Source organism: Strongylocentrotus purpuratus, unplaced genomic scaffold (assembly GCF_000002235.5).
Source record: "Strongylocentrotus purpuratus isolate Spur 01 unplaced genomic scaffold, Spur_5.0 spur5_scaffold_18, whole genome shotgun sequence".
NCBI classification, from domain to species: domain Eukaryota; kingdom Metazoa; phylum Echinodermata; class Echinoidea; order Camarodonta; family Strongylocentrotidae; genus Strongylocentrotus; species Strongylocentrotus purpuratus.
Window position 1 is genome coordinate 28612584 of NW_022145603.1, and position 27842 is coordinate 28640425.

At 39.6% G+C, this 27842-nt stretch overlaps 3 protein-coding genes across 3 annotated transcripts in view; all 3 read left to right on the forward strand.

Annotated features, from left to right (window-relative positions):
* The first annotated feature begins 5901 nt into the window (after positions 1–5901).
* On the forward strand, positions 5902–17908 carry LOC576381 (deleted in malignant brain tumors 1 protein). The gene is made up of 5 exons (XM_011683955.2): positions 5902–6097; positions 12940–12999; positions 14177–14325; positions 16155–16350; positions 17400–17908. Exons 1-5 carry the CDS (start codon positions 6031–6033, stop codon positions 17759–17761), a joined length of 834 nt encoding a protein of 277 aa, XP_011682257.1. The 5' UTR covers positions 5902–6030; the 3' UTR covers positions 17762–17908.
* On the forward strand, positions 17803–20058 carry LOC115925263 (deleted in malignant brain tumors 1 protein-like). The gene is made up of 3 exons (XM_030988905.1): positions 17803–17821; positions 18530–18892; positions 19724–20058. The coding sequence occupies exons 1-3, from the start codon at positions 17803–17805 to the stop codon at positions 20056–20058; spliced, it is 717 nt and encodes a 238-aa protein (XP_030844765.1).
* Positions 20059–20366: 308 nt separating this feature from the next.
* The window catches only part of LOC583353, a 50201-nt gene continuing 42725 nt past the window's right edge, over positions 20367–27842 (forward strand). The window contains exons 1-7 of the mRNA XM_030989670.1: positions 20367–20695; positions 21213–21521; positions 22865–23167; positions 23691–24032; positions 24835–25143; positions 25822–25995; positions 26736–26864. Of these exons, the coding sequence (XP_030845530.1) occupies positions 20506–20695; positions 21213–21521; positions 22865–23167; positions 23691–24032; positions 24835–25143; positions 25822–25995; positions 26736–26864 (1756 nt within the window). The 5' untranslated portion in view covers positions 20367–20505. The remainder of the gene's footprint in view (positions 20696–21212; positions 21522–22864; positions 23168–23690; positions 24033–24834; positions 25144–25821; positions 25996–26735; positions 26865–27842) is intronic.

Genomic DNA, 27842 nt, shown 5'->3' on the forward strand with positions numbered 1-27842 from the left:
CCAATAGTGAGAGCAACCAGAGACGTGAATGGCCTGCCATAGTTAAAGTCCAACTTTAAGTCGATATTAGTCTTTGTGAAACACCCCTCTGATCTTTATTAGCAGGTTTATGTTCAGATGCATGCCGACCCCTTCTACACTAAGACAACAAACACCGGTCTTTCTCTCCAGGTGGTCATGAAAGCAGGCTTGACTGCATTAGGCTTTATTTGGAAAGTCTCTATTGACTATTCGAAAGAGAACATTTGTTGCATGTTTTATAAATCGCATGATGAGTCTTCCTATCATCCGTATAACAATAGACCAGTTCACGGTTAGCACATTACTGCAATGACCCCGAATATAGATCTTCAAAACAAGAAGAGGTCCCACTTTGTACATTTTGAAATAATCACTCCTATAGCAATGGAGGTGCTATATAAATAGCCTTTGTTTCCCCTATTCAAAGAATACTTCCACCTGTTCATCAAGGAGTGCACTGCTTGTGCATAAATGAATAATGATTACATAACTTTCATGAGCACGCATCCAGTATTTCGTCTCCGTGTATTTCAAAATTTGTTCTGTAATGACCTTTGCCTGCTCATGCTCAGACTGCAACCGTGAACTGGCTTATTTATGTCGGCCCAGGTGCGGATTCAGGCGGGAGCACGTTCTCGAGTTTTAACTAGTAGGGACTTTTAGATTTGCACCAGGTTGATTTGCACAACGGAGAACGTGGACTGCCCTTTTAAGGCAATGTGACGCCACTGAGCTCGGAGCTCGTTCTTGAACAATATTAAATTTGTTACTTAATATTCTGCCCCTTTTTTTTTGTTTTTGTTTTTGTTGTTGTTGTTGGCGTTTTAAGATTTTATATTCTTATCATGTAAATCTTTTGTAAATATTGTGATTCTTGTTGATTTGTTTAATAAAAACATAAATAAAAAATAAATAAAAAAGATTTAAAAAAAAAAAAAAAAAACGCTCGCACACCTGTACGAGCTGCCTATGCAAATTACATTCCATCGGGGCACGGTCCCGGACGGCCGGACCCAACATAAATATGCATTCAATAACGATACAAACAACATTTGCCTGCTATACAATCGCACCGAAGACAAATAATATTCTTACCCTTAAATTTCAAGAAATGTCACGGTGATTTATTCGGATCCTGGACAACAATATAGGAATATACGGTTACTGCAGAAACTGAATAAGTTCGATTTCTTCGAGTCGAAATACATCACTTGTCCCCGGGTCGCTAAGGCGGACCCGGGGATAACTCGGCCCCGCTGCATAAGGTCATTTTTGTCTTCATGTGACCCTAACCCTAACCCTTACCCTAACCCTAAACCTAAAAAAAAAAGGCAGGACGCTAAACATGTTCTTTTTTTAAATTTGGCCTTACACACCGGACTTATCTGAAAGGGGGGGGGGGTGCTGGGAACACGCATATATGCGTACCCTAAATAACACTGAGTGGGAGGGGGGTCGATCATGTCATAGTTGCTAAATAACGAGCTCCATGCCTAACCCAGAACATATCACATCTACACAAATGCCAACTGAACCATGGAAAGACTTGACAATTGACTTGTTAGGCCTCTTCCATCAAAATATTATGTAGTTCTGCATAGACTATTATAGTAGATACTAATGAAGTTGAAATATTGAAAGACACAACTAGTGAACGTATTATAGATGCTTTGGAAAATATGCTCTGTAGATTTGGAATACCAGTGTCAGCCACATCGGACAATGGCCCCCAATTTAGATCTGAGGTGTTCAAGATCAAGAAGTATATGAATGAAAACGGTATACATCACCGTCGGACAATAGTCTGCAAGCACAAACCCTGGTCAGTCGTAAAAGTGAGTCTGCACTATAAGACTACTGTAGGCCATGTACTGTAGCTGCAAGCACAAACCCTGGTCAGTCGTAAAAGTGAGTCTGCACTATAAGACTACTATAGGCCATGTACTGTAGCATAGACGTAATGACTGTAGCTGCTCCTGACACAACCAGTAGGTAGCTGGGCTAGACTTCTCTCAAGGCACAATGATTTTTTGATTAAGTGTCAAATTAGGGTCTGTGCCTGCACAACCAGTAGGTAGCTGGGCTACACTTCTCTCAAGGCACAATGATTTTTTGATTAAGTGTCAAATTAGGGTCTGTGCCTGCAGACTAGTCGGACAACGCCCCTGCATCCCGCAGCAAATGGGGAAGTAGAGCGGCATTGCATAATTTATGCTGAAGACAAAGATTGGGAAAATGAAGTGCGTTTCTATACTTTTTTTTGTATGTAGGTGAATGCAGGGAGGTGAAAGAACAGGAGGCGAAACTCTTGTAATTTATTCAAACGCATTCTTGAGTTCTAAAGCGTAACAATGGGATGTGTAACATTCCACTTGGCTTTGAAGTTCCATGCTCCGAACCGCGCTTCCACTGCGGAGAATTTCGTAAGCCAGGCACCAGTTTTACATTTATTACAAAATATCAAATTACCGGCAAAATTACAGTGTAAATTAAAAACTTTATATGGGAATTTTATTGGGAATAGTGCATCAAACAAATTTTCAAATTTAGAACTCCGTCCTGCCTTTTAATTGTGTGCCAGAGTTGGTAAAAGAAAAATTACATCCTGTCAAAAACTCAATATTTTAGGATGATGCGCTAATTTGTGCATGCTTTAAAGTCCCGTTATTTGATCCATGATTTACAATCTTCAATAACATTAAGTTTGCTAATGCGTGTTTTCGCGTGTTTTTTTTTGTATTTTTCAAGTTTAAAAAAGAATGAAATTACACAAGTTTGTGTTCGCTTTTTCTACTCTTTACACATTCAACAATGGATGAGAAATCATTGGAAGGGACAGCGAACAGTTGCTGTGATACCATTTTCTGATGTAGGAATTCTAAATCCTAAAATTTCATGCGCTCTTTTATCTCACCACCTGGTCAACAGCTGCAGATTAGCGCATAACTTTCCGGCGGCTTGGAGCATGGGGTCAAAGGAGAACGGCTTGATTCAAGTCCTTCTCTATCACGTCCCTGGTGAATGTAAAACGTATCGCACAACTCCGCACAGTATTACTGGGGTAACACCTGTTCGTGGTTTAATTGGCATATTTCATATATAGCAGGAAATTCAACTCAGAACATTTTCATGAAATCAGTGCTAGCTAGGTGCACAGCCATATACATTCAAAAAGTGTAATAATGTGCTTTCCTGAACAGAAAAAAGTAATAAGTTTACAAGTTCAAAGAATGATTCAATAGCATCACATGATTCAACAGCATGGGTTATCACAATCTCCCATCTCTACAACAACTTCACACAAAATCCGTTTAAATCTCACAGCTGCATAACCATCCACTCTTGAGAAATACGTAGTGCCAACAGTTGATTATAATTGAGTAAGGTATTCAAAAAGTGTAATAATGTGCTTACCTGAACAGAATAAATATTAAATATTGACAGCGACAATTAATTTGATGTTGTCTAAAAGGAGGTTGGAGACACAAGAGGCTGATGATGAGGAGGAGATAGCTGATTTAGACATGGGTTATGCCATCTCCAAACTAAGAGGTAAAAAGCTTAAGTGCTTTCATTAATACATGTTTAGGATAAGCATTTAACAATTACATCACACATCATTGATACAGATGAAACATTATATAATCATATAAATAACTTTCCCAAATGGAGAAAGATAAACTAAACAATCATAATTAATACAATATGTAGTTATGACTTATGTACATTAACTCATAGGCCATAACACCTATAGGCTAAAAGAATGGAGTGACCCAACCATGGTCATTTCCCCTTTGTCCTAAGCTTGACCAGACCTGACTAATACAGGGACAGTAATTTTCTCCTGGTATGCCCCATACAAGGCACACGTTTGTACTGGTATGCATAGAACATAGGCATATAATTATATACGTACCATGTATCACTGCACTGTAAAGAGCATGCAGGTGAATAGGATAAAGTTATACAATTCATGGACTCACATGTAATATTCCAAACATGACAATATGCATATAACTTTATATATATATATAATATTAATGTAGCACCAAACAGGGGCTACATATTAATTATCCTTTTTAACAATGATACGTGTCCCTTTTCCTTTCTTATAAGGAACTTATCCCTTTCTCATAAATGCCCCTATCAAAATCTGATGGTTGCCTTTTTTCCGTCGACAAATGACCATTTTCCATTCTCATAAGTGCCTTTTTCATCAAGCGCGTAGCCAGGATTTCATTTTAGGGGGGGGGGGGGCGGTAGTGAGCACGCGAATCACTTAAAGAGCGCGCAAAGCGCGCTCCCTAGGGGGGTGGGTGCAGGGAGGGGGAGTTCCCCCCCCCCTCCCGCGCGAAGCGCGTAAGCTTTGAAAGAAGACGATTCGTTGTACCTTTTTCGACTCATAATCCTTGTCTGAATTCAGTCCCTCCCCCCTCCCACGCGAAGCTTTGACGTTTCATTAAAATATTAGAGAAAAGAGACGATTCGTTGTACCTATTTTCCCGACCCATTATCCTTATCTGTATTCAGTCCCCCTCCAGCGCGAAGCGCGGAAGCTTTGAAGAAGACGATTCGTTGTCCTTTTCTCGACTCATAATCCTTGTCTGAATTTAGTCCCTTCCCCCTCTCACGCGAAGCTTTGACGTTTTATTAAATTATTAGAGAAAGAAGACGATTCGTTGTACCTTTCTCGACTCTTAATCATTGTCTGAATTCTGTTCCCCCCCCCCCCCCCTCTCGTGCGAAGTTTTGACGTTTCATTAAATTATTAAAGAAAGAAGACGATTCGTTGTACCTTTTCCGACCCTTAATTCTAAATTTGAACTAAGTTCCCCCTTTCCGCGCGAAGCGCGGAAGCTTTGATGATTCGTTGTACCGTTCTCGACTCCTTTTCCCTTTTTCTTCCTACGTCCTCTTTTTTTTCTTCTCCTCTTTCTCTCTCTTTTTTTTTTGGCCGGCGTTTTTTTTTTTTTTTTTTTTTTTGGGGGGGGGGGGGGGCGACCGCCCCCACCCCCCACCGCCCCCCCCCCCTGGCTACGCGCCTGTTTTTCATCCCTGGTGAGTGCCCCACTTTCACCTCGGGTAATTACCCTTTGTACTTTGACAGGTGCTCCTTTTATGTTCCAATCCCTTTGATAAGTGTCCCCTTTTCCTCTCATCATTAAACGTGCCTCTTATTTCAAGCGACTAAGAGCAATATCTCCCAAAGCTCGCTCGCTACACTCGCCCACATTTATAAATGTTTAATATAATTATGTTACTTATCAAAGGTCTTTTCAGTCTGCTGTTTTGAGAATGTGCTTATTTATAACCCGATGAGGATTGGGTTTTCCTCGTATGAGATCAGGGGTATGTGAGTTAAACTCACATATCCCTGATGAGATGTAGTTTTCGCACTGCGACCTCACAAATCTTTGTTTATCCTCGCTCGCTTTGCCCGCTCGCAAATAGTTTTTTTTTCGACCATCATGCAATAAGGTGCTTAGCAATATTTTATACGATGTATACAAAGAAACAAATAATGAAATCATCCCTGATATTAATGTAATCATGCAAAGTACTTATAGGAGTATACCAATGTCATGAAATAACAGGAATCTGGGCTCGCCGTGGTACGAAAAGTAGGGACTTTTAGATTTGCACAACGACAATGTGGATTGCTACGATCGACGTCCTTTTAATGCACAGCTGTATAAGTCCACGCAAATCTAAAAGTCCCTACTTAGACGCGGGCGGACGGGGACGCTAATTTATTCCCCGCCCGCCCGCCCGCGTCTAAACATGTATATTTTTTAATGGCCCAATGGAGGGATCGGATGTGAGATATATAACAAAATCTTACTCTTTTGGGGATGAAAATCTTTTCTGTAAAAGTTTCTATCTGGTATTTTTTTTTTCTGTTGTAAAATATTAATCACGTTTTGATTTCGCGAGGTTTCCTAAAGTGATTTTAAACTTAAAGCGAGAAAATTAAAAAGCACAGTGTTTCCCCCATGCTGGCCATATATTATGCGGCTTGATAAATGGCGTTTCATACAATTTCTCAAGTGGACTTCTGCTAGCGCACGCTCGCTCGGTGAGAATAAGAAATGTTTTCTACTTTTCTTCTTCGTTTATTCGTCTCTTTTTATCTGTAGAATAGACCGGGGTGGTACCAACTAATTATATTTAATTTCCATTTCGTTTGCTAGTTATAAGCTCCTGACGAAGCTGAAAATGGTTTAAGAAGGAGGTTTCTGCAGCACAATTTCGGAATCGGGTGCGGTGACGGCTGGCCTGGGTCACCTGCGCACATATTGGCCATGCAGAGCTTCGGCCGAATTGAATGCCAAGGTTCCGCTGAGTTCTGCTGTGTTAAGCGTGATCGCGTGAGCGACTCAGTCTAGGCTACTCTAGATCTCTAGCTCACTCCAGCAAAGCATAAAAAGTCAAGGCTAATGCGTATTGACCTCTAGCCCTACATGCTTGCTGTGAGGCAGGTATTATTAGACACATACACAAATATACCCACCACACAATATTGCATAGACTGTACACAATCATGTCAATGCAGCTGTAGTAGCAATGTTTGACACTAGACTTACAATTTAAATTTTTAAATTATTCTTTTTAACATCAGTAAGTTAAAAAAAGTGTATTTTACTGCTATTTAGGTGTCATCAATTGTCACTAATGTTGAGAATCAAAAGCACAGCTTTTACTATACACAGCCAGGATATTGGATAGTGATGCTCCTAATATGTGTGTCTCTAGCTAGGAGTCTAGCTCACTTTTCTTTACACTTGTAACTATTTATTAAACTTTGAAAGAAAAAAAAATGGAAGTTATTTTGTAGAGTGTGTGTGGTGGGGGATGCCCCTATATACTTAACGTATTGTAACCCCTCTATTGATCTGTAATTGGCTCATTTCTTTTCTATATGGTAATTTGGGTTTGCTTGGTAGGTCTTCGTCTGATTGGACATTATAACAATTATTTATAAATGGAGACCCTGTGTAGAGGAGGGTCATTAAGAACCAGCTGTACTTTTATTCATATAAGAGTAGGGGGAAACCCCGGTGTAGTGGTCTGCCTGCACAACCCCAATCAATTATACAGGGAGGGGCTATAGATCGAGACCCAAGGGTTACAGTGCATGATTTTGTTCGCTTTTCGCCTCCCAGTCAGAGGTGACACCAATAATTAATAATATAAATATTTATTCAGAATTGCATCTTACCCTGGCCCGCTCTCTCCCCTTTTGTATACACTCTTGGTTCCTATCCCACGTAAAAGAAGTTTACTTTCGACTGAAATGAATGAAACAAAGCCCCGGCCCCAATAAGAAAAAGAATTAAAATCAGAAAATTGAGAGAATAGCTGAGTAAACATCATGATGGTAACACTAGATGACTTGTATTGGGTCAATGTCGCTATTCATAAGGACCGCTATTCATAAGGTCCGCTATTCATAAGGTCCATTATTCATAAGGACCGCTATTCATAAGGTCCGCTTTTCATAATTGGAGAAAAGGGTCATTATTCATAAGGGTCATTATTCATAAGGACCGCTATTCATAATCAAAGAAGAGGGTCGGTATTCATAATATTAGAAGAGGGTCGCTATTCATAATAGGAAAACGGGGTCGTTATTCATAAGGGTCCCTATTCATAATATTACAAAAGGGTCGGTATTCATAACACAGAAAGAGGGTCGCTATTCATAATACGAAATGAGGGTCGCTATTCATAATACAAAATGAGGGTCGCTATTCATAATGCAAAATGAGGGTCGTTATTCATAAGGGTTATTATTCATAAGGGTCATTATTCATAATAAGAAATGAGGGTCGCTATTCATAAAAGGAGAAGAGGGTCGCTATTCATAATAGAAGAAGAGGGTCGCTATTCATAATAGGAGAAGAGGGTCGCTATTCATAATAAGAAATGAGGGTCGCTATTCATAATATGAGAAGAGGGTCGCTATTCATAATAGGAAATGAGGGTCGCTTTTCATAATAAGAAATGAGGGTCGCTATTCATAATAGGAGAAGAGGGTCGCTATTCATAATAGGAGAAGAGGGTCGCTATTCATAATAGGAGAAGAGGGTCGCTATTCATAATAAGAAATGAGGGTCGCTATTCATAATAGAAGAAGAGGGTCGCTATTCATAATAGAAGAAGAGGGTAGCTATTCATAATAGGAGTAGAGGGTCGCTATTTATAAAAAGAAATGAGGGTCGCTATTCATAATATGAGAAGAGGGCCGCTATTCATAATAGGAAATGAGGGTCGCTTTTCATAATAAGAAATGAGGGTCGCTATTCATAATAGGAGAAGAGGGTCGCTATTCATAATAGGAGAAGAGGGTCGCTATTCATAATAGGAGAAGAGGGTCGCTATTCATAATAAGAAATGAGGGTCGCTATTCATAATAGAAGAAGAGGGTCGCTATTCATAATAGAAGAAGAGGGTCGCTATTCATAATAGGAGTAGAGGGTCGCTATTTATAAAAAGAAATGAGGGTCGCTATTCATAATAGGAGAAGAGGATCGCTATTCATAATAGAAGAAGAGGGTCGCTATTCATAATAGGAGTTGAGGGTCGCTATTCATAATAAGAAATGAGGGTCGCTATTCATAATAGGAGAAGAGGATCGCTATTCATAATAGAAGAAGAGGGTCGCTATTCATAATAGGAGTAGAGGGTCGCTATTCATAAAAAGAAATGAGGGTCGCTATTCATAATAAGAAATGAGGGTCGCTATTCATAATAAGAAATGAGGGTCGCTATTCATAATAGAAGAAGAGGGTCGCTATTCATAATAGAAGAAGAGGGTCGCTATTCATAATAGGAGTAGAGGGTCGCTATTCATAAAAAGAAATGAGGGACGCTATTCATAATAGGAGAAGAGGATCGCTATTCATAATAGAAGAAGAGGGTCGCTATTCATAATAGGAGTAGAGGGTCGCTATTCATAATAAGAAATGAGGGTCGCTATTCATAATAGGAGAAGAGGATCGCTATTCATAATAGAAGAAGAGGGACGCTATTCATAATAGGAGTAGAGGGTCGCTATTCATAAAAAGAAATGAGGGTCGCTATTCATAATAGGAGAAGAGGATCGCTATTCATAATAGAAGAAGAGGGTCGCTATTCATAATAGGAGTAGAGGGTCGCTATTCATAATAAGAAATGAGGGTCGCTATTCATAATATGAGAAGAGGGTCGCTATTCATAAAAAGGAGAAGAGGGTCGCTATTCGTAATAGAAGAAGAGGGTCGCTATTCATAATAGGAGTAGGGGGTCGCTATTCATAATAAGAAATGAGGGTCGCTATTCATAATAGGAGAAGAGGGTCGCTATTCATAAAAGGAGAAGAGGGTCGCTATTCATAATAGAAGAAGAGGGTCGCTATTCATAATAGGAGTAGACGGTCGCTATTCATGATACGAAATGAGGTTCGCTATTCATAATACGCCCCCCCCCCTCGGCTACGTTCCTAGTCCTGTAGGGGGGCGATATATAGCCCTGAATAGTTGTCTCTTTTTAAAGTAACTATATTTTATCTGTTATCTTTGATAATTATATAGAGCCAACGCCCGCTCATGTGGTGACGAAAAAAAAGTAAAACATAACACACATGTAATCCTATCGTAAATTTTCCTCCTTGTTGGAAACCTTGCCCCATCACCCTGCCCCCGACTGATCTTATCCAGGCTACGCCACTGAGATATTAAGTACGCCAAGCAGGCCCATTATCCATTTTAGCTTGCTATTTAAGAAACTAGTAATTGTTTATACGACAATAATGTTTTTGTAGAAAGTAATTTTTATTAGGACTTATGGACCTACAAATTACTGAGCGGAATTGGACCTGACAATTGGACCTAAGCCCAGTATTTACCGATCCCCCGAGCCCCCCCCCCCCCCATCAGTACGCCCCGGCGCGGATCCAGAATTTTCCAATTGGGGGGGGGGGGGACGGAAATTTGAAAAATGCGCAGACCGTTTTTTCAACTCAACATACCAATACTGACAAGGTCATATTAGAAGCACGATACGGGTACCTAGAAGCAGGAACAATTTTGGAAAGGGGTGCAAGCTCACTTCACGTCTCTTGTCCGATATCAACATTCCCCGTTTTTAAGATATACATTTTTTTGACATTTTCATCTGGGGGGGGGGGGGCTAAAGCCTCTTGCGCGATTATTTTCTAGTTCACAATTCTGCTTGTGAGCAAAACGAGCGAGCAAAAATTTGAGCATTATATGTTTTTTGTGAAAGTGTTATTTATCACCAAGATAAACGAGAAAAGATATCAAAAATTCATATTCGGGCAGCTTGCTGTCCCCCCCCCTCCCCTCCCCCACCCATTACGCGCGAAAGCTTTGAACTTTCATTAATTATTAGAAAAAGAAGACGATTTATTGTACCATTCTCGACTCTTAGTCCTTGTCTGAATTCAGTTTTCCCCCTCGCTTTTACCTTTCATTAATTATTAGAGAAAAATTACGATTTGTTGTACCGTTCTCGACTCTTAATAATTGTCTGAATTCTATTCCCCCCTCTTGCGCAAAGCGCGTAAGCTTTGACCTTTCATTGTTTAATGCAATTATTAGAGAAAGAAGATGATTCGTTGTTCCATTCTTGACTCTTAATCCTTGTCTGAATTCAGTTTCCCCCCTCCCGCGCAAAACGTGGAAGCTTTGATGTTTCATTAAATTATTAGAGAAAGAAGAGGATTTGAAGAGAAATGAATATATGAATAGCGACCCCTTACTCCTATTATGAATAGCGACCCTCATTTCATATTATGAATAGCGACCCTCTTCTCCTATTATGAATAGCGACCCTCTTCTCCTATTATGTATAGCGACCATCTACTCCTATTATGAATAGCGACCCTCTTTTCCTATTATGAATAGCGACCTTCTTCTTCTATTATGAATAGCGACCCTCTTCTCCTATTATGAATAGCGACCCTCATTTCCTATTATGAATAGCGACCCTCTTCTCCTATTATGAATAGCGACCCTCTTCTCCTATTATGAATAGTGACCCTCTTCTTCTATTATGATTAGCGACCCTCATTTCCTATTATGAATAGCAACCCTCTTCTCCTTTTATGAATAGCGACCCTCTTTTCCTATTATGAATAGCGACCCTCTTCTCCTATTATGAATAGCGACCCTCTTCTCCTATTATGAATAGTGACCCTCTTCTTCTATTATGATTAGCGACCCTCATTTCCTATTATGAATAGCAACCCTCTTCTCCTTTTATGAATAGCGACCCTCTTCTCCTATTATGAATAGCGACCCTCTTCTCCTATTATGAATAGCGACCCTCTTCTCCTATTATGAATAGCGACCCTCTTCTCCTATTATGAATAGCGACCCTCTACTCCTATTATGAATAGCGACCCTCTACTCCTATTATGAATAGCGACCCTCTTCTTCTATTATGATTAGCAACCCTCGTTTCCTATTATGAATAGCGACCCTCTTCTCCTATTATGAATAGCGACCCTCTTCTCCTATTATGAATAGCGACCCTCTACTCCTATTATGAATAACGACCCTCTTCTTCTATTATGATTAGCGACCCTCATTTCCTATTATGAATAGCGACCCTCTACTCCTATTATGAATAGCGACCCTCTTCTCCTATTATGAATAGCGAACCTCATTTCGTATTATGAATAGCGACCCTCTTCTCCTATTATGAATAGCGACCCTCTTCTCCTATTATGAATAGCGACCCTCTTCTCCTATTATGAATAGCGACCCTCATTTCCTATTATGAATAGCGACCCTCTTCTCCTATTATGAATAGCGACCCTCTTCTCCTATTATGAATAGCGACCCTCTTCTCCTACTATGAATAGCGAACCTCATTTCGTATTATGAATAGCGACCCTCTTCTCCTATTATGAATAGCGACCCTCTTCTCCTTTTATGAATAGCGACCCTCTTCTCCTATTATGAATAGCAACCCTCTTCTCCTATTATGAATAGCGACCCTCATTTCCTATTATGAATAGCGACCCTCTTCTCCTATTATGAATAGCGACCCTCTTCTCCTATTATGAATAGCGACCCTCTTCTATTATGAATAGCGACCCTCATTTCCTATTATGAATAGCTACCCTCTTCTCCTATTATGAATAGCGACCCTCATTTCCTATTATGAATAGCGACCCTCTTCTCCTATTATGAATAGCGACCCTCTTCTCCTATTATGATTAGCGACCCTCTTCTCCTATTATGAATAGCGACCCTCATTTCCTATTATGAATAGCGACCCTCTTCCCGTGTTATGAATAGCGACCCTTATAAGTAATGAACCTTATTTCGTATTATGAATAGCGACTCTCTCGTCGTATTATGAATAGCGACCCTGATTTCATATTATGAATAGCGGTCCTTATGATTAATGACCCTTAATATGAATTATGAATAGCGACCCTCATCTCACGTTATGAATAGCGGTCCTTATGATTAGCGAACCTTATTTTATTATGAATAGTGACCCTCTTTTGCCATTATGAATGGCGGACCCGGAAGTACGGGAATTTGCACGTTATGAATAGCGGTCCTTATGAATAGCGGACCTTATGAATAGCGGTCCTTATGAATAGCGAATAGACCCCCTTGTATTTGTAGGTACTGCACAAAACGCCCTGATACGAAGTGGCTATCGAGGTAGACAGAAATAGCTGTCTGATATGGGTCATTCTTTAATAAAAACTGACATTTGTCGTCATAATCGGAGGTCTAGTGGAGCCAGACGTAGTCTCAATGGAACAACCAACGATATAGAGAGACTGAAGCTTTTATTTTACTATCGTGGCAGCTATCGACATACTGTAATGGATTTGAAGGTAGTAAAATGAAAGTCAATTCCTTTTATCTTTTTCCATCTTGTTTTCTGCAGGTGAAGCAAAGGAGGTTGATCCTGATAGGAGGAGGCGTTTATCGGCCATTGATGCCATTTGTAAGTTTGCATCTCTTTTTTATATATTTATTTATTTTCTATTTATTTATTTCTGATGTTTATACAGGTTGGGACACTTCACAAATTATGATGGTGTCGCTTAAATAAGACCCTGTTTGTAAACACTCTCCCTTGAGGCATTTAAGTCCTCACTGGGAAAGAAGCACCCCTAACTGCCCTCACAGGATTAAAGTTTTTTACTCGCACCCTGTACATATATGCACAATGATCCTGGTCAGCAGGCTCACATGTAGGCTCCTCACAGGCACATGCACAAGACCTTGAAGCAGCACTTTTCTTGGAAGAAGAAGAAGAATGCTATAACAATCAATAAAAACAGATAACAGCAACAACCAAAAATAGAGAAATAAATACACACACACATATATATATATATATATCACACATGTATACAATTAATTGGTATCCTCATGAAAAGCAGATTTTTTTCAAGATAATATTGTTGCACATTTTAATATTCAATTTTTTTTTACAGACAGTTAGATTCCCTAGTCATGTAGGAGCGACCACACTTATATGTAGGAAAGGAATGTTACCTATATTTTGGCCTTCAGACTGATAGGAGCCATGGATTCCTCTCTTTGTCTGAATTTTTTTTGTATTTTCATAACATAACCTAAATTTGCCAAGAGAGATTCATATTTCTTCTTTGGAAGGTATCTGGGTATAGATTGACACAACAAAAGACTGTCACAGTTAGGCAAGGCTCAAAGCTTTATGAGATTCATTTTTTTAATTCTTTAATTAAAAACAGGGTCTGTGGCTACAAGACTATACATTTACCTTTCTATCATATGCCTCGAAATATGCCCCTAAATTCAGTTCATTTCAATTCAGTTCGGTTTAATTCAATTCATTTCAATTCAATTCAATTCCATTCTACTCAATTGAATTCAATTAATTTCAATTCAATTCAATTAATTTCAATTAAATTAAATAGAAGTCAATTCAACTCAGTTCAATTCAATTCTATTCAATTTAATTCAATTCAATTCAATTTAATTCCATTCCATATTCCATTCAATTCAACAATTGATTTCAATTCAATTCAATGCATTTCAATTCCATTCCTTTCAATTCAGTTCAATTCAATAATGGTTTCATTCGTTCAGTAAAATCCTCACTTTGTTTTTCCCCTCTTCCTGGATCTGAGCAGTGAATAAATTCACCAGCAACCCGGCTTCTAACATCAGACTAGTCGGAGGACATACTTCATACGAGGGTAACCTTGAGGTTCGTCTTCGGAATGGGAGTGCCTGGGGCGCCATCTGTGATGACTCCTGGGACGAACAGGATGCAGAAATGGTAAACAACTTTTCTGCTTACATATTTCTCTAGCTGTCTTTGTCTCTCTCACTCTCTCGCTCTCTTTTTCCCTCCCTCTCTCCCATCTCTCTCTCTCTCTCTTTCCCCCTCCTCTCTCTCTGAGTCTCCCTCTGTTTCTTCCTCCCTCTCCCCATCTCTCTCTCTCTCTCTCTCTGTCTCCCTCTGATTCTTCCTCCCTCTCTCGCTCTCTCCCTCTGTCTCTCTCCCCTCCCTATTCCCCCCTCTCTCACTCTCTCTTTCGCTCTTTCTGTCTGTCTTTGTCTATCTGTTTGGCAAACACACTCTCTATCTGTCTCTCTCTCTCTCTCTGAACATCTGTCTCTCTGTCTTTGACAGCCTTTCTCTCCCTACCTCTTTCTGTCTCACTCTCTCTCTCTCTCTCTCTCTTGTGCAGATGTACCTGTTCAATTATGTGGCCACTAGGCAGATTTTGCATTGTACATGTATATGTATCTTTTTAAAAAAAGAGGAGGGGGTGGTGTAAATGTCCCTTGTATTTTGCATGACTTTAAATATGTTCCACTATTTTATTTCTATTAGAAACCTATTGATTTTATTTCTGAATAACATCAGGAAATAGGCCCCATGTACTTAAATGTGCACAAATTTGAGACAACATTTCTCTCTCCAACTACCCCCCCCCCCCCCCCCACCAATCGTGTGCAGATACCTATAAAGAAAATGGTCATGACTCCATGAGTCTATTTCAACCTTTCTCCAAACAATTAAATATACCTACCTTGGAAATATACCTTGGAAGTAGGCATTTAAAGTTAAAAACTTATTTGCCTCTCGTTGACATTCGGATGAAGAATCCATATTTTGACACATGTTGATATGTTGCTTAATGCTTTCGGAAGAAAATTTAATTAATATCACCGAGATATTAGGCATAAGTTATTTTTTTCTAAAATGAAACAAGTAATTAATCATTACTTTTAAAGTTTATGCCTGATTAAAAACACCTGTTATTGAAAGATGCGCAGAAGAGAATCTGAGTGATATGGTTTGAAATGAGGGGGTTTGAATTTTGAATTTTATACATTGCAATATTTTTCAAGAGAAGGGGAACGGCCCTTAATCCTATGCATGAGTCATGACAGTAACTAACCCTGGGGGTGTTTCACAAAGGCTAAAATCGACTTAAGTTGGACTTGGACTATATGGCAAGCCATTCATGCCACTGGTTGCTCTCACCATTGGTCTCTCAAGGACGTCACAAATCTACAGTATTTACATTTTTGAGAGTTTTTGTTGAAGAAAAGAAGTTACTTACGTTGTAAACTTAAATTCTATTTAGGACTTGGACTCATACTACCGTATGCGATTTATGCCCTTAAAAAGTCTTGAACCAGATGTAAAGTTGGATGGAAAAAACCTTAGCAATTATGATCGAGGACGCGTGGTAGCTCAGTCGGTAGAGTAGTGGTCTTGTAATCCAGTGACCCGGGTTCGAAACCAAAGCGATGCGCTAGTGCCCTTTGGTAAGGTATTAATCCTCATTACCAGATCCCTCAGAGAGGACCTAAAGCCACCGGCCGTCTGGTTGCTTACTTACAAGCATTTATGCTTTCTAAGCACTCAGGTAAAATAACCACCACCATTCATTCATTCATTCATCTATAAATACATTTTTCTTCAATAATAAAAAATTGTTAATTCTGTACATTTGTAACCATAATATGTATGGTTAGAGGTTAGAGGCATGAACGGCCTGCCATAGTTCAAGTTCAACTTAAGTCGATCTTAGTCTTTGTGAATCACTCCCCTGTTATATCAATGTTCCCTCTCTTCACTGCCGTTGTCAGGCATGTCGGACCCTCGGCTTTCAAGGGTCGATGGGTTCCACCACGCTGAGTTACTTTGGGGATACATCAGAGGACTATAATCTGGATGAAGTCCGGTGCAAGGGTCGTGAGCAGGATTTCTTCCAGTGTTCCCACCTGCCTTTTGGTCTACACAACTGTGAGAAAGGGGAGATCGCTGGCGTAAGATGCATACCAGGTCAGTCTGTCCTCAAGCAAGGCATTTCATGCACATTGCCCCCCTCCATTCGGGTGTTAAGTGGGTACGTGATAGGATGAAAACATCAGTTAATGCATGACATGCATGTGTTTGCCCCAAAATATGACTTTAAACTAAAATGCAGAATCTTTCTGAATGAGAAAATGGAGATAGTCTATATGGAGACTTTGACTTCAAGCCGGGTTCCCCAAAACTCCTTGAAGAGGACTGTGAATGCATTTTAGGTCGTGGGTTTTAGCTCCATCACAGCATTTTAAAGTGACTCGATTGGTAACATTGCCTCAGATTCTGGAACAAAATCCGGGATTTAGCTCATGTTGCAATCATAATTATAATCCTTTAGGTCAGTCATGCAGGAATCCCATAACTTTTACAAGCCGATCGCCTGTCTGATTATCAAGATATTTATGATTGGAAATGGGAATTTCCTTTTTTTTTCTTTCTTATGGATTTTATAACACTACGCTTCTACAGCTAGTCCATTGGGGAAATGTGAAACCGGTCACTCAAAGATTTTTACTTTTTTGAGGCAACTTCATGGCCATGTTGAACCGCAATTTTTTTAGGGCTTCAATATTACACCATATAACAGACACTGATAACACGTAGGGTCATGCATCTCATATTAAACAATGTACTTGAGCAAGCCGTTTTATCTTCATCAAACTATATACAGTGTAGCACTTAAAGACCAATGTCTATAAATGCTTTACAAGTTTTTTAATCTACACATCTAATTATTTACACCATTTATTCATTTGTGCTTGCTTGAGGAGTATTCCTTTACTTCAAAAGCAAAAGGACACTTTTGTCAAAATCACAAATTAAAGTTGATGCCGACTTTTTTCAAAATTTTGTATCAACGCACAATAAATGTTTGATATTAGGAGAAATGTGGGGTTTATCACAAGCTGCTTCGATGGAAGCATGCCAAGAGCATTCTTAGTTGTGAAAGTATGCAAAAATTGCATCCTTTTCATCGCTCTGCGAGAAGTTTTTAACTAAATCCATTGCTCTCCTTTTTGCAGACATTCGTCTACGAGGCAGTAAGAACATCCGTGAGGGTCGAGTCGAGATCAACTATAACGGGGACTGGGGTACGATATGCGACGACTCATGGGACATCTCCGACGCCGGTGTCGTCTGCCGCATGATCGGGTATCCTAACGCCACGGCGGCGCCCATGGCAGCACGGTTCGGTCCCGGCGAAGGAGAGATCATCTTGGATGAGGTTCGGTGCGAAGGATCTGAAAGAACAGTTCAGAGTTGTCCTCATAAAGGATTTTTGGAGCAAAATTGTGACCATGGGGAAGATGCCAGTGTGATATGCGACCTCAGTAAGATGAAATTTAGAATTAATTGTAATGGTGATAATTATAGTTCTTATTAAGTAGGAAAGTTTGTTTTGCCACTGGATAAAAGCATGTTGCAATGTTCCTTGTGGTTCAGGGTCAGAGTTCAATCATGTACAAGTTAGCAAGCACTGGGAGTGTAAGTTCAGTGAAGCTCTCATCATCATCATCATCATCACTATCATCATCATTATCATCATCACCATCATCATCATCATCACCATCATCATCATCATTATCACCATTATCATCATCACCATCACCATCATCATCATCATCATCACCATCATCATCATCATCACCATCATCACCATCATCATCACCATCATCATCATCATCACCATCATCACCATCATCATCATCATCATCACCATCATCATCATCATCATCCCTATCATCATCATCATCATCACCATCATCATCATCATCATCCCTATCATCATCATCATCATCGAGTACAGGATGTAGGTGGTTGCCTGTAATTACCTTTTGCTACCTCTGACATCATCACTTGAGAAATATAGTGCCTTTGCAGGCCGGGAGGAGTCGGGGAAGGTCAAAATGATTCCACCAGAATGCGCTTTGCGTTTGATCTGTTCCACTGAATGATTTAAGATGAGAAGGGCACATGTTCCATAGTTTTGAACATACCATTTTTATAAGATAATTCCTGTCTTGAATTCATACATCTTTTTAAAAGTACTTCACGAGAGTACCTTCATGTACATGTAGATGTATGCTAGCCGGTGATACACAAACCTTACTGTGTCTTAAACAAAATTGTTATTGTTATTTAATTTTAACAGCATCAATATATAATGAGCCATCAATTCATGAATCTTATATTTCTTTAGACCTGCGTCTTGTGAATGGCACCTCACCAGGGCAGGGACGCGTGGAGGTATACCACGCCGGCGAGTGGGGGACAGTCTGCGACGACCGGTGGAGTCTGGAGAACATCAACGTAGTCTGCCAGGCTCTGGGATACCCTGTAGCCAGCGAGGATAACCTACCGCTCCAAACCAGCTTCGGACACGGCATGGGGAATATTATCCTTGATGATGTGACGTGTTTGGGCAACGAGACGGATCTCTTTGAGTGCCAGCACGAGCGGTATTTTGAGACTAACTGCGGGCACAGTGAGGATATTAGTGTGACCTGCCTTCCAGGTAAGATAATGTTATTTGTATAATGATGATAACAATAATTAAAAATGATGATGGTGGTGATGATGATAGGGATGATGGTAGTTATGATTATGATGGTGATGATGACGATGGTGATGATAATGGTGATGATGATGATGATGACGATGATGATGATGAAGTTGATATTGTTGTGAGGATGTTTACTTTACCTTTTCTTCTTGGACCATGCTTTCCAATAGGGTATCATTGTAGTATTTCTAACTCTACTCTGTACTTTTTTTCAAGAAAGACAACATCCTTTTTCACATAACTTGCCATTGTTTTATTTCTTACCTGATATTATAAATTTGTCACTTCCCGGCCTTTTCATGTATTCTTCGGTTTTGTACCCTGATATATAACACAACAATGTAAGGTCCCAATTTCCTTGTTATAAAGAGTTTGAACTGTATAACTATATTCAATTCAATTCAATTCGTTTTTATTCATCTTCATTTTCAATAAAACAATACAAAGATATATACAATAATGAGCATTTGCAATATATAAGAAAATGAAAATATGGAAATGAAGAAAAGTCCAAATGGCCCTGTGGCGGCACAGTTCCTCAAACAGTATGTAACAGATTTACATATATACAAACAAAACTGAAATAGAAGCATACATCACAAAACATGACAGGGATATCGTTCATGGCTGGTAATACAATTGGAAATAATCATTGCAAAATCATAAGTTTGAAAACAGGTAATAATATATTATATAATTATTGGTACAAGAATCATTGATATTTAGATGTTAGATGATGCTTTAAGTTTTAAGTATAACTCTATCATATGATGCTCTCCGTAGTGGTTCGTCTGGTTGGCGGTAGAGCACCTGAAGAGGGCAGGCTTGAGGTGTACCATGATGGACAATGGGGGACGGTCTGCGACGATGGGTGGGATATGAACGATGCCAACGTCGTGTGTCGCATGCTTGGTTACGCTGCTGCAGCGGACCCTCTCCTGACCGTCTTCCAGCTGGGCAGTGGGAACATCTTCCTGGATGAGGTGAATTGCCATGGCAACGAGACGAATATCTGGGACTGCGAGAGCGAAGGACTGATGGTCCATAACTGTGGGTCCAGCGAGGATGTAGGGCTGCGATGCAAGACAGGAGGTGAGGTGCTTGAAATTGGTACATAGACCAAGATAGATAATAATCGGCCTAATAGTTTATGTCACACCAAGTATCATCTTCTAGGTTCTGTACAAATTGCTGTAGTTTATTAACAAAATGAATACATTTACCCGTAATTAATCTACCCAGTAGTCATAACATGAAAAAGAGGGACAAAAAAAAAAAAGCAGGTATAATAATATGATTGCAGGGCCCTCAGGGAGAACAGCCTTGCTGAGCACCTTTCAATATGTGTTAGGTATGAGCACTGTACAAGAATCCACTATTTTCTTAGTCTGATTCTGGTCATTCTTTCAGTGCCTTCCACTCACGAACCTGTCTCGGAGCTTGAGGTACGGCTAGTCGGAGGTCGAGGAGATCGTCAGGGTCGCGTCGAGGTCTTCTACAACGACGCATGGGGGACGGTCTGCGACGACTCGTGGGATATCAAGGATGCGGACGTTATCTGCCGGATGCTTGGCTTTCCAGGGGCCGAGTCGGCGCTTCTGTCAGCATTCTTCGGAGAAGGGCCAGGCAGCACAGTCCTGGATAATGTTGGATGTACAGGAGAGGAAGATAACATTGCGCAGTGCATTCATAATGGAATGATGGTGGAGAATTGTGGCCACCATGAAGATGCAGGCGTGGTGTGCTCTCCGTGGGGTAAGGAACAATTTAATAATAAATACGCTTGAGTGTTCTAATAGAGGTGTCGTGGTAGAGTGGATACGTCGCCGGACTGTCGATCACAAGGTCCGCGGTTCGAGTCCCGCCGCGGCACTATTATCCTTTGGCAAAACATTGATCTACTTTTGCCACATTCAACCCAGGTGATGTAAATGGGTACCTGGCAGGATTTAATTCCTTGAAATGCTTGAGCGCTGTATAAACGGCAGCTAGGCTAAAGTCGGTGTAATAATAAATGCACCTCGGAATAGAATTATCTAGATAGATGGCGCTATAGAAATGCCTATAATTATTATTATTATTATTAATACTGATGTTGCAATGAATCTGTTGGGACTGAAAAGAGTTTGCCTTTTTGTAAAATTTGACTGAGGAAGGGTATATGACATATGTTATGCATAATCTTAATAGTAAAAAATGTTTATTAGCCTAAGGAAAACTTATAATTGTGATAAGATTACTTTCTACTTTAATCTGATCTGCCGTTGGACAGTGCGTTTGGTGAACGGCAGTCACTACCGTGAGGGCCGGGTTGAAGTCTACTACAACAGAGAATGGAGCACAGTCTGCAGCGATGAGTGGGGGATCCACGACGCAGAGATCGTATGCCAGATGCTCGGTTTCCCGGGGGTTGAAGGTTACCGCGTCTCCGGAGAATACGGCGCAGGCACGGGAAAGATAATACTGGACAATGTTCACTGTAATGGGAGTGAGGCGAATATCTTTGAGTGCGGCCACAACGGTCTGTTTGTTCACAACTGCAGACATTCAGAAGATGCAGGTGCCGTATGCTCCTCTAGAGGTTAGTACAGTGAAACCTGCATGTAGAGGTGTTGTGGTCTAGTGGATAAGTCACCCGACTGCAGATCACAAGGTACAGGCTTCGAGTCCAGCCGTAGCACTAATGTCCTTTGGCAAAAATTTAATCTACATTTGCCACTCTCAACCCAGGTGTTAAATGGGTACCCAGTAGGATGCGAAAATTAATGGGATTAGATGAGCAAGTGTGCGCTTAAATGACGCCTGGCTTGAATGCTCCCCAGGGAGTAGAGGAACGTGCATACATTGTGTGCAGGCAAGCCTAAATCAGATGACCGGGGTAATAACATATGTGTAAAGCGCTTAGAGACATCACTGATGTATTAAGCGCTATATAAAGCAACAATATTGAGATTACGGACCGCTCAAGCAGGCCTGATAAAAACCCGATTTAAATCGGTTTCCCGATTTTTTTTATTTTTCCCGATTTTTTCCCGATTTTTTTTTTCTTCCCGATTTAAAAAAAAAAAAAAAAAAAAAAAAAAAAAAAATCTTTTTTTTTTTTTATTTTTTTTTTTACTAATTTTTTTTTCCTTCCCTATTTTATCCTGATTTTCCCGATTTCCCTCTTATTATCTCTATTCTTCCCTATTTTTCCCCCAATTTTCCCAAGTTTGTCTCAATTTTCTTACTCGAAAGGGGGGAATGTTGTTAGATGCCATTTTTTCCCCGCGAATCGTCTTTTTTTTTTTTTACTCAAGGGGGGCGGGGTTGAGGGGAAAACAAAAAACCTATTTTTTTTTTAGTGCTCACTATCACCCCTGTCAAGAAAGACAAGAAAAGAGGTCTTATAGGCAGGTAGTTTTTATGTACAAGTTTTGTTAGTACATGTTAAAATGAGAAACTATGTTCTCTGGGGGTGTTTTACAAAGATTCTAAGTCTGACTTAACAATTATGGAAAGCCGGTAGCATCTTTGAAAATATTTTGTACAAGTTATTTTAAAAGGCATAAAAATGCTCCAGAATGCTCCAGAAGTATGAATTAGGATCTTTGTGAAACATCCTCCTGATAGATTAGTGATGTATCTCATACCTGAATCATATGCGCATATAAGCCCAAAACAAAAACAACAAATTAGGTTACACAGCTATCCTGGAAATCAAAAGAAAGAAGGAAAATGAGTTCCCCATTTCATTTTCTAAATTTTTTTATAAATTAATTTGTATCTTTTGTATCAATGTAATTTTCAATCAAGAATGAAATAAATGCGAATTGAATAGAATTGAATTGAACTGTATCATATGTATCATAAGTGTACATGTGTATTATTGACATGTTCTGTGTAAAGATTGACTCAATCCAAAATTCTTTGATAACAATCTAGTCCGTCTCGTCGGTGGAATAAACGGCAACGAGGGCCGGGTTGAGCTCTATTACAACAACGCCTGGGGGACCATCTGCGATGACGAGTGGGGAATACCGGACGCGGACGTGGTCTGCAGGATGATGGGTTTCTACCGGGCGGAGAGCATCCCATTGGCGGGGAGATACGGACTTGGGCGGGGCCAGATCATCCTGGATACGCTCATGTGTAATGGAACGGAGGATAATATCCTGGATTGTGAACATGACGGTCCACTCAAACATAACTGTGACCATGAAGAGGATGCAACTGTGATTTGCTTAGGTATATCTACATGTAGTTCCAACCTTTGATTTTGTATTAAACGTTTTAGACTTGTTGTGGATGTCAATCACCCCCTCAATGTATACCCAGAATGGTACTTTATTTATTTGAATGTAAAGTGTTGTTTTTATATTAAAAATGAATTAAGAACAAAACCAAAAAGGTATTTGGTTCTGGTAAGCGAACTGCAATGATATAGAGGGCCTCAGCGCAAATCTCATATTGCACATTTTTCACTTTTTGAGGGGGGGGGGGGCTTTAAAAAATGTTAAAATAAAGGGCAACATTTTCTTGATTAATGCAAAAGGTACAGATACATCTGCCCTTATTTTCCATAATTTTCCCCATTTTTTGCTCAGTTTCCTACTGCATTTTGACATACTTGTATGGTTAATATGTATAACAGAAATCAATTATTTCATCAAAAGCAAGACCAAGAGCACAAATTTCGCCCAGATTTGATGTATATGTTGTTAGCAACCCGTTTCCTGTCTAATAAACGGTGCTCACATCTATTCTACAGCCCCGACCGAGGCGGCGATGATGACCGTGAATATCCGCCTCGTTGACGGAGGCAGCGCACGCCAGGGCCGCGTGGAGGTAGAATACAATGCTGACTGGGGTACGGTTTGCGACGACAGCTGGGATCTGAGGGATGCAGGCGTTGTTTGCCGCATGCTCGGTTTTCCCGGGGCGGAAGACGCCCTCACAGGGGCGTTCTATGGTCAGGGTACCGGGGCTACGGTCCTGGATGATGTGAACTGTGAGGGGAATGAGGAGGACCTGGCGTTGTGTCGACATAACGGGTTCCTGATGGAGAATTGTGGACATAGCGAGGATGCTTCAGTCATCTGTTCTCCGCTTGGTAAGATTGCCTTTTATTCTAATAAATTATCCTTTGGTCTATACCTCGATCCACCGTGTGCTAAAATAAGCATAGTATACAGGTGCTTCAGTTATCTGTTCCCCACTTGGTAAGATTGCTTTTTATTTGACTAAACTCAGAAAGGATGTTTAGATTTTATCCTTGGTCTATATACCTCCACCGTGTGCTAAAATAAGCATAGTAAAGGTGCTTCAGTTATCTGTTTCCCACTTGGTAAGATTGCTTTTTATTGTAATGAACTCAGAAAGGATGTTTAGATGTTATCCTTGGGTCTATACCTACACTGTTTGCTAAAATAAGCAAAGTAGAGGTGCTTCAGTTATATTTTGCTGAGCCATTGGACACGATGTATCGTAGTAGCAGTAGTCATAGTAGTAGCATCAACTGTAAAACCACATCACTCCTTCAAAAGCTTTTCATTTTAAGACTGCTTTTTATCTTCTGTCTCTGTATATATATGTTATGGTAATCGCTCTTTTTGCAAAGCTACTGCTGAACTTTGGAACAGACTACCTTTAAATGTCAAAAACTGTTGAACCGTTAACCAATTCAAAACTAGTTTTAAGACACATTTATTCAAAATTGCTGTCGATGATTAACTAACTCTGTTCACTTTGATGTGTATTCCATATGTATTGTAATTTATAGGTTTATTTGCACTTTTTTTGTTTAATATTTAATTGTTTATCAGTCTATTTTGATCGTAATAGCGCCCAGAGTCTTCATTGGTAAGCGCTTAATAAGTAACGTTTTTATTATTATTATTATTATTATTATAAAGGTCGTTTGGTAAATGGTAACAACTATCGTGAAGGAAGAGTAGAGGCGTACTACGAGGGCGAGTATTTCTCTGTTTGTGATGACTCGTGGGAGATGGAGGAGGCAAGAGTCTTCTGTCATATGCTTGGCTTTCCCGGCGCCGAAGCATTTCACGGCCTGGCCAACTTCGGAGAGGGTGAGGGCGACATTGTCCTTGATAATCTCAACTGCGTCGGGTCGGAGGACAGTCTGTTTGACTGTGAGGGCAGCACACCATTTGATCATAACTGCAAGCACAATGAAGACGCAGGAGTCACTTGCTCACATGGTGGTAAGATTTTAATTTTCATTTTTAGTATCAGGTCTGATAATTACCCGATCTAATTTGGTTTCCTGATTTATTTATTTTTTCCCCAATTTTTTTTTCTTCCCGATTTGTCCCTACTTTTCCTTTTTCCCCCTATTTTTTCCCAATTTTCTTACTCTTGGATTGCCCTGCAGAGAAAGAAAAAGTGTTGTTTCCCAAAGCTTTATACTTGCATGAAAGTGTGATTTTGATTAGTAATGATTATTTACTTTGTCTTCTTTTTCATGGATGATTCTATTTTAGGACCATTTTTACGCTGTAAACATTGTGCAATTAGTCCCCGGACTACTACTTTGTATTTTTGATAAACAACATTGAATTAAATTGAAATTAATATTTGTCAAGTGTACAAAATGATTACCTTGCAATGCCCTAAGAAGAGCAGTATAAATACTGACGAGGTTATACGCCCAGGTCAATAAACCATATAATTATTATGATAACAAAGCAAAAACTACTTAACAGATCATCATATGCATCCTAATACTTAGACTGGAAATCTTGAATGCTTCAGTACATGTAACAAAAAACTAAAAAATTCCTTTGAAAAAATTGTTTGTTGTTATTGATTCCACCTACCAAAGAAATGAATTATTTTTTTAATCAAAAATTTTGTCATCATCTGCAATTGTATTTTGACAGTTCGCCTTGTGAACGGAAGCAAAGCACACGAGGGCAGGGTTGAGGTCTACTACGCCGGGGTATGGGGCACCGTGTGTAACGATGATTGGGATATGAATGATGCTAACATTGTCTGCAAGATGCTGGGCTACTCAGGAGCAGAGATATCTCAGCAGATGGCCTATTTTGGAGAAGGTAAGCAGTTTTTTTTTCCTTTTTTTTTGTGTGCCGAGGGGGTACTGCCAAGGGGGTACTGTTTATATTAAAGTGGCTTAATCACCTTACTGTAGATCATAAGGTACAGGGTTCAAATCCCTGTCCGGCACCAACGTCCTTAAGGAAGACATTAATCTACATTAGTCACTCTCCACCCAGGTGCTATTCTGGTAGAACGCTAATGTAGTTTGCTTAGTATTGTGGGCATCCGTTAAATGGCGCCTGGCTGGAATACTCCCCAGGGAGTGAAGAATGTGCGTACAATGTGTGCAGGCACGTCTGAATCCGATGAGCGGGGAAAATAGTATCTCTGTGAAGCGCTAAGAGACATCACCGACGAGCACTACATAAAGAAGGTGTGTGCGCTCTATAAGTTTACACTATTATTATTATTATTATTATTAATATTATTACTATTATCATTATAAAACTTGAATGAGATATTCAGGACAAAAATAGACTGAGAATGGTTTTGCCCACTCCCCAACTTTTGTAAAAGAAGGTCTGAATTTTAAGAGAGAGAGGAGTTGTATTATCTACAATCACTGAATGCAGCTGTTATCCTTTGTAGATGTGTTGTATAAGTATGGAAATTTAGGAACAATATGTAACTACTGAGAGGCTTCTAGAATTAAAAGATTTGTACAGAAATGGAGTCATTGAGAGGTTCAACAAACTTTAATCATTTTATGTTTTTTTTTCCTTGTGTCATTGCGTAGGTAGGGGGCCGATAGTTTTGGATAACGTAGCCTGCTCTGGGAATGAGTTGAGCATCTTGGATTGTCCTGCGGAGAAGCACTTCAGACACAACTGTGAACATTCGGAAGACGTTGGCGTTGTATGCATAGGTACGTAGATTCTTGAAACACTTTGCATACATTTTACACCTTGATTGTGATATGATTAAATGATGACAGTGATGGTTGAGAGCACAAGATGAAACAATAAGGCTTCTAAAGAGATGATGGTAGTGATGATGAGGATGATGAAAGAACAAAATCATTTATCTCTTGGACATGTGATGATGACTATGGTGATGATGATGATAATAATAGTGGTGATGGTAATGATTATGATGATAATGATGATGCTTACGATGCTGAAGGTGAGGATGGTGATGTTGATGATGAGGCCTAAAATAAAAACTTGGTGTATTGCCCTTTAGGTGCCAAAACATGGGTCGGTCGGTCGGAAAAGATTTTTTTTTAAACTTTTTTTTTGTCATCCTCTTTGGGCCGATGTTTTTCAGTTTTGAATGTTTTTTTTTTTTTTTCGCCCTCTTTTGGCTGATATTTCTCAGTTTTAAATGCTTTAATACATGTGTGTCAGAGTCATCATCCCATTCATATCTTTTTCACCTCATAATAATCCATGGTTTTGCAATGTTGTGTTGAGACAACACTATGTGCTTTCCTGCTGACAAAGTTGGTTTTCAACTACTTGTAAAACTTGCTATCAATATGAATTTTGTTTGGAATAATTTGATTTTATGCATTTATATCCTAAGTCAAACAAAATACATATTTTTTTTATTCATCAATACAAAAAATTCTAAAAAATGGTTAACAAAAAAAAACTTTTTTTAAATGCCGACCGTAGATTTTAAGATTTTTGGGTCGGTCGCAAAGGGCAATACAACAAGTTTTTATTTTAGGCCTGATTGAGAAAAGGTACCTTGTCTCTTTGTCTACCCGTAGTAGTGAAAGATAACGCTTCATTTGTACAGTCTACTATGGTCCTATCCCTGTCAGCATGGTGTACATGTTCATTCGAGTGAGCTTGCATGAAAAAATAATTGCTTTAATTTCCATCTCAAAATATCCTCA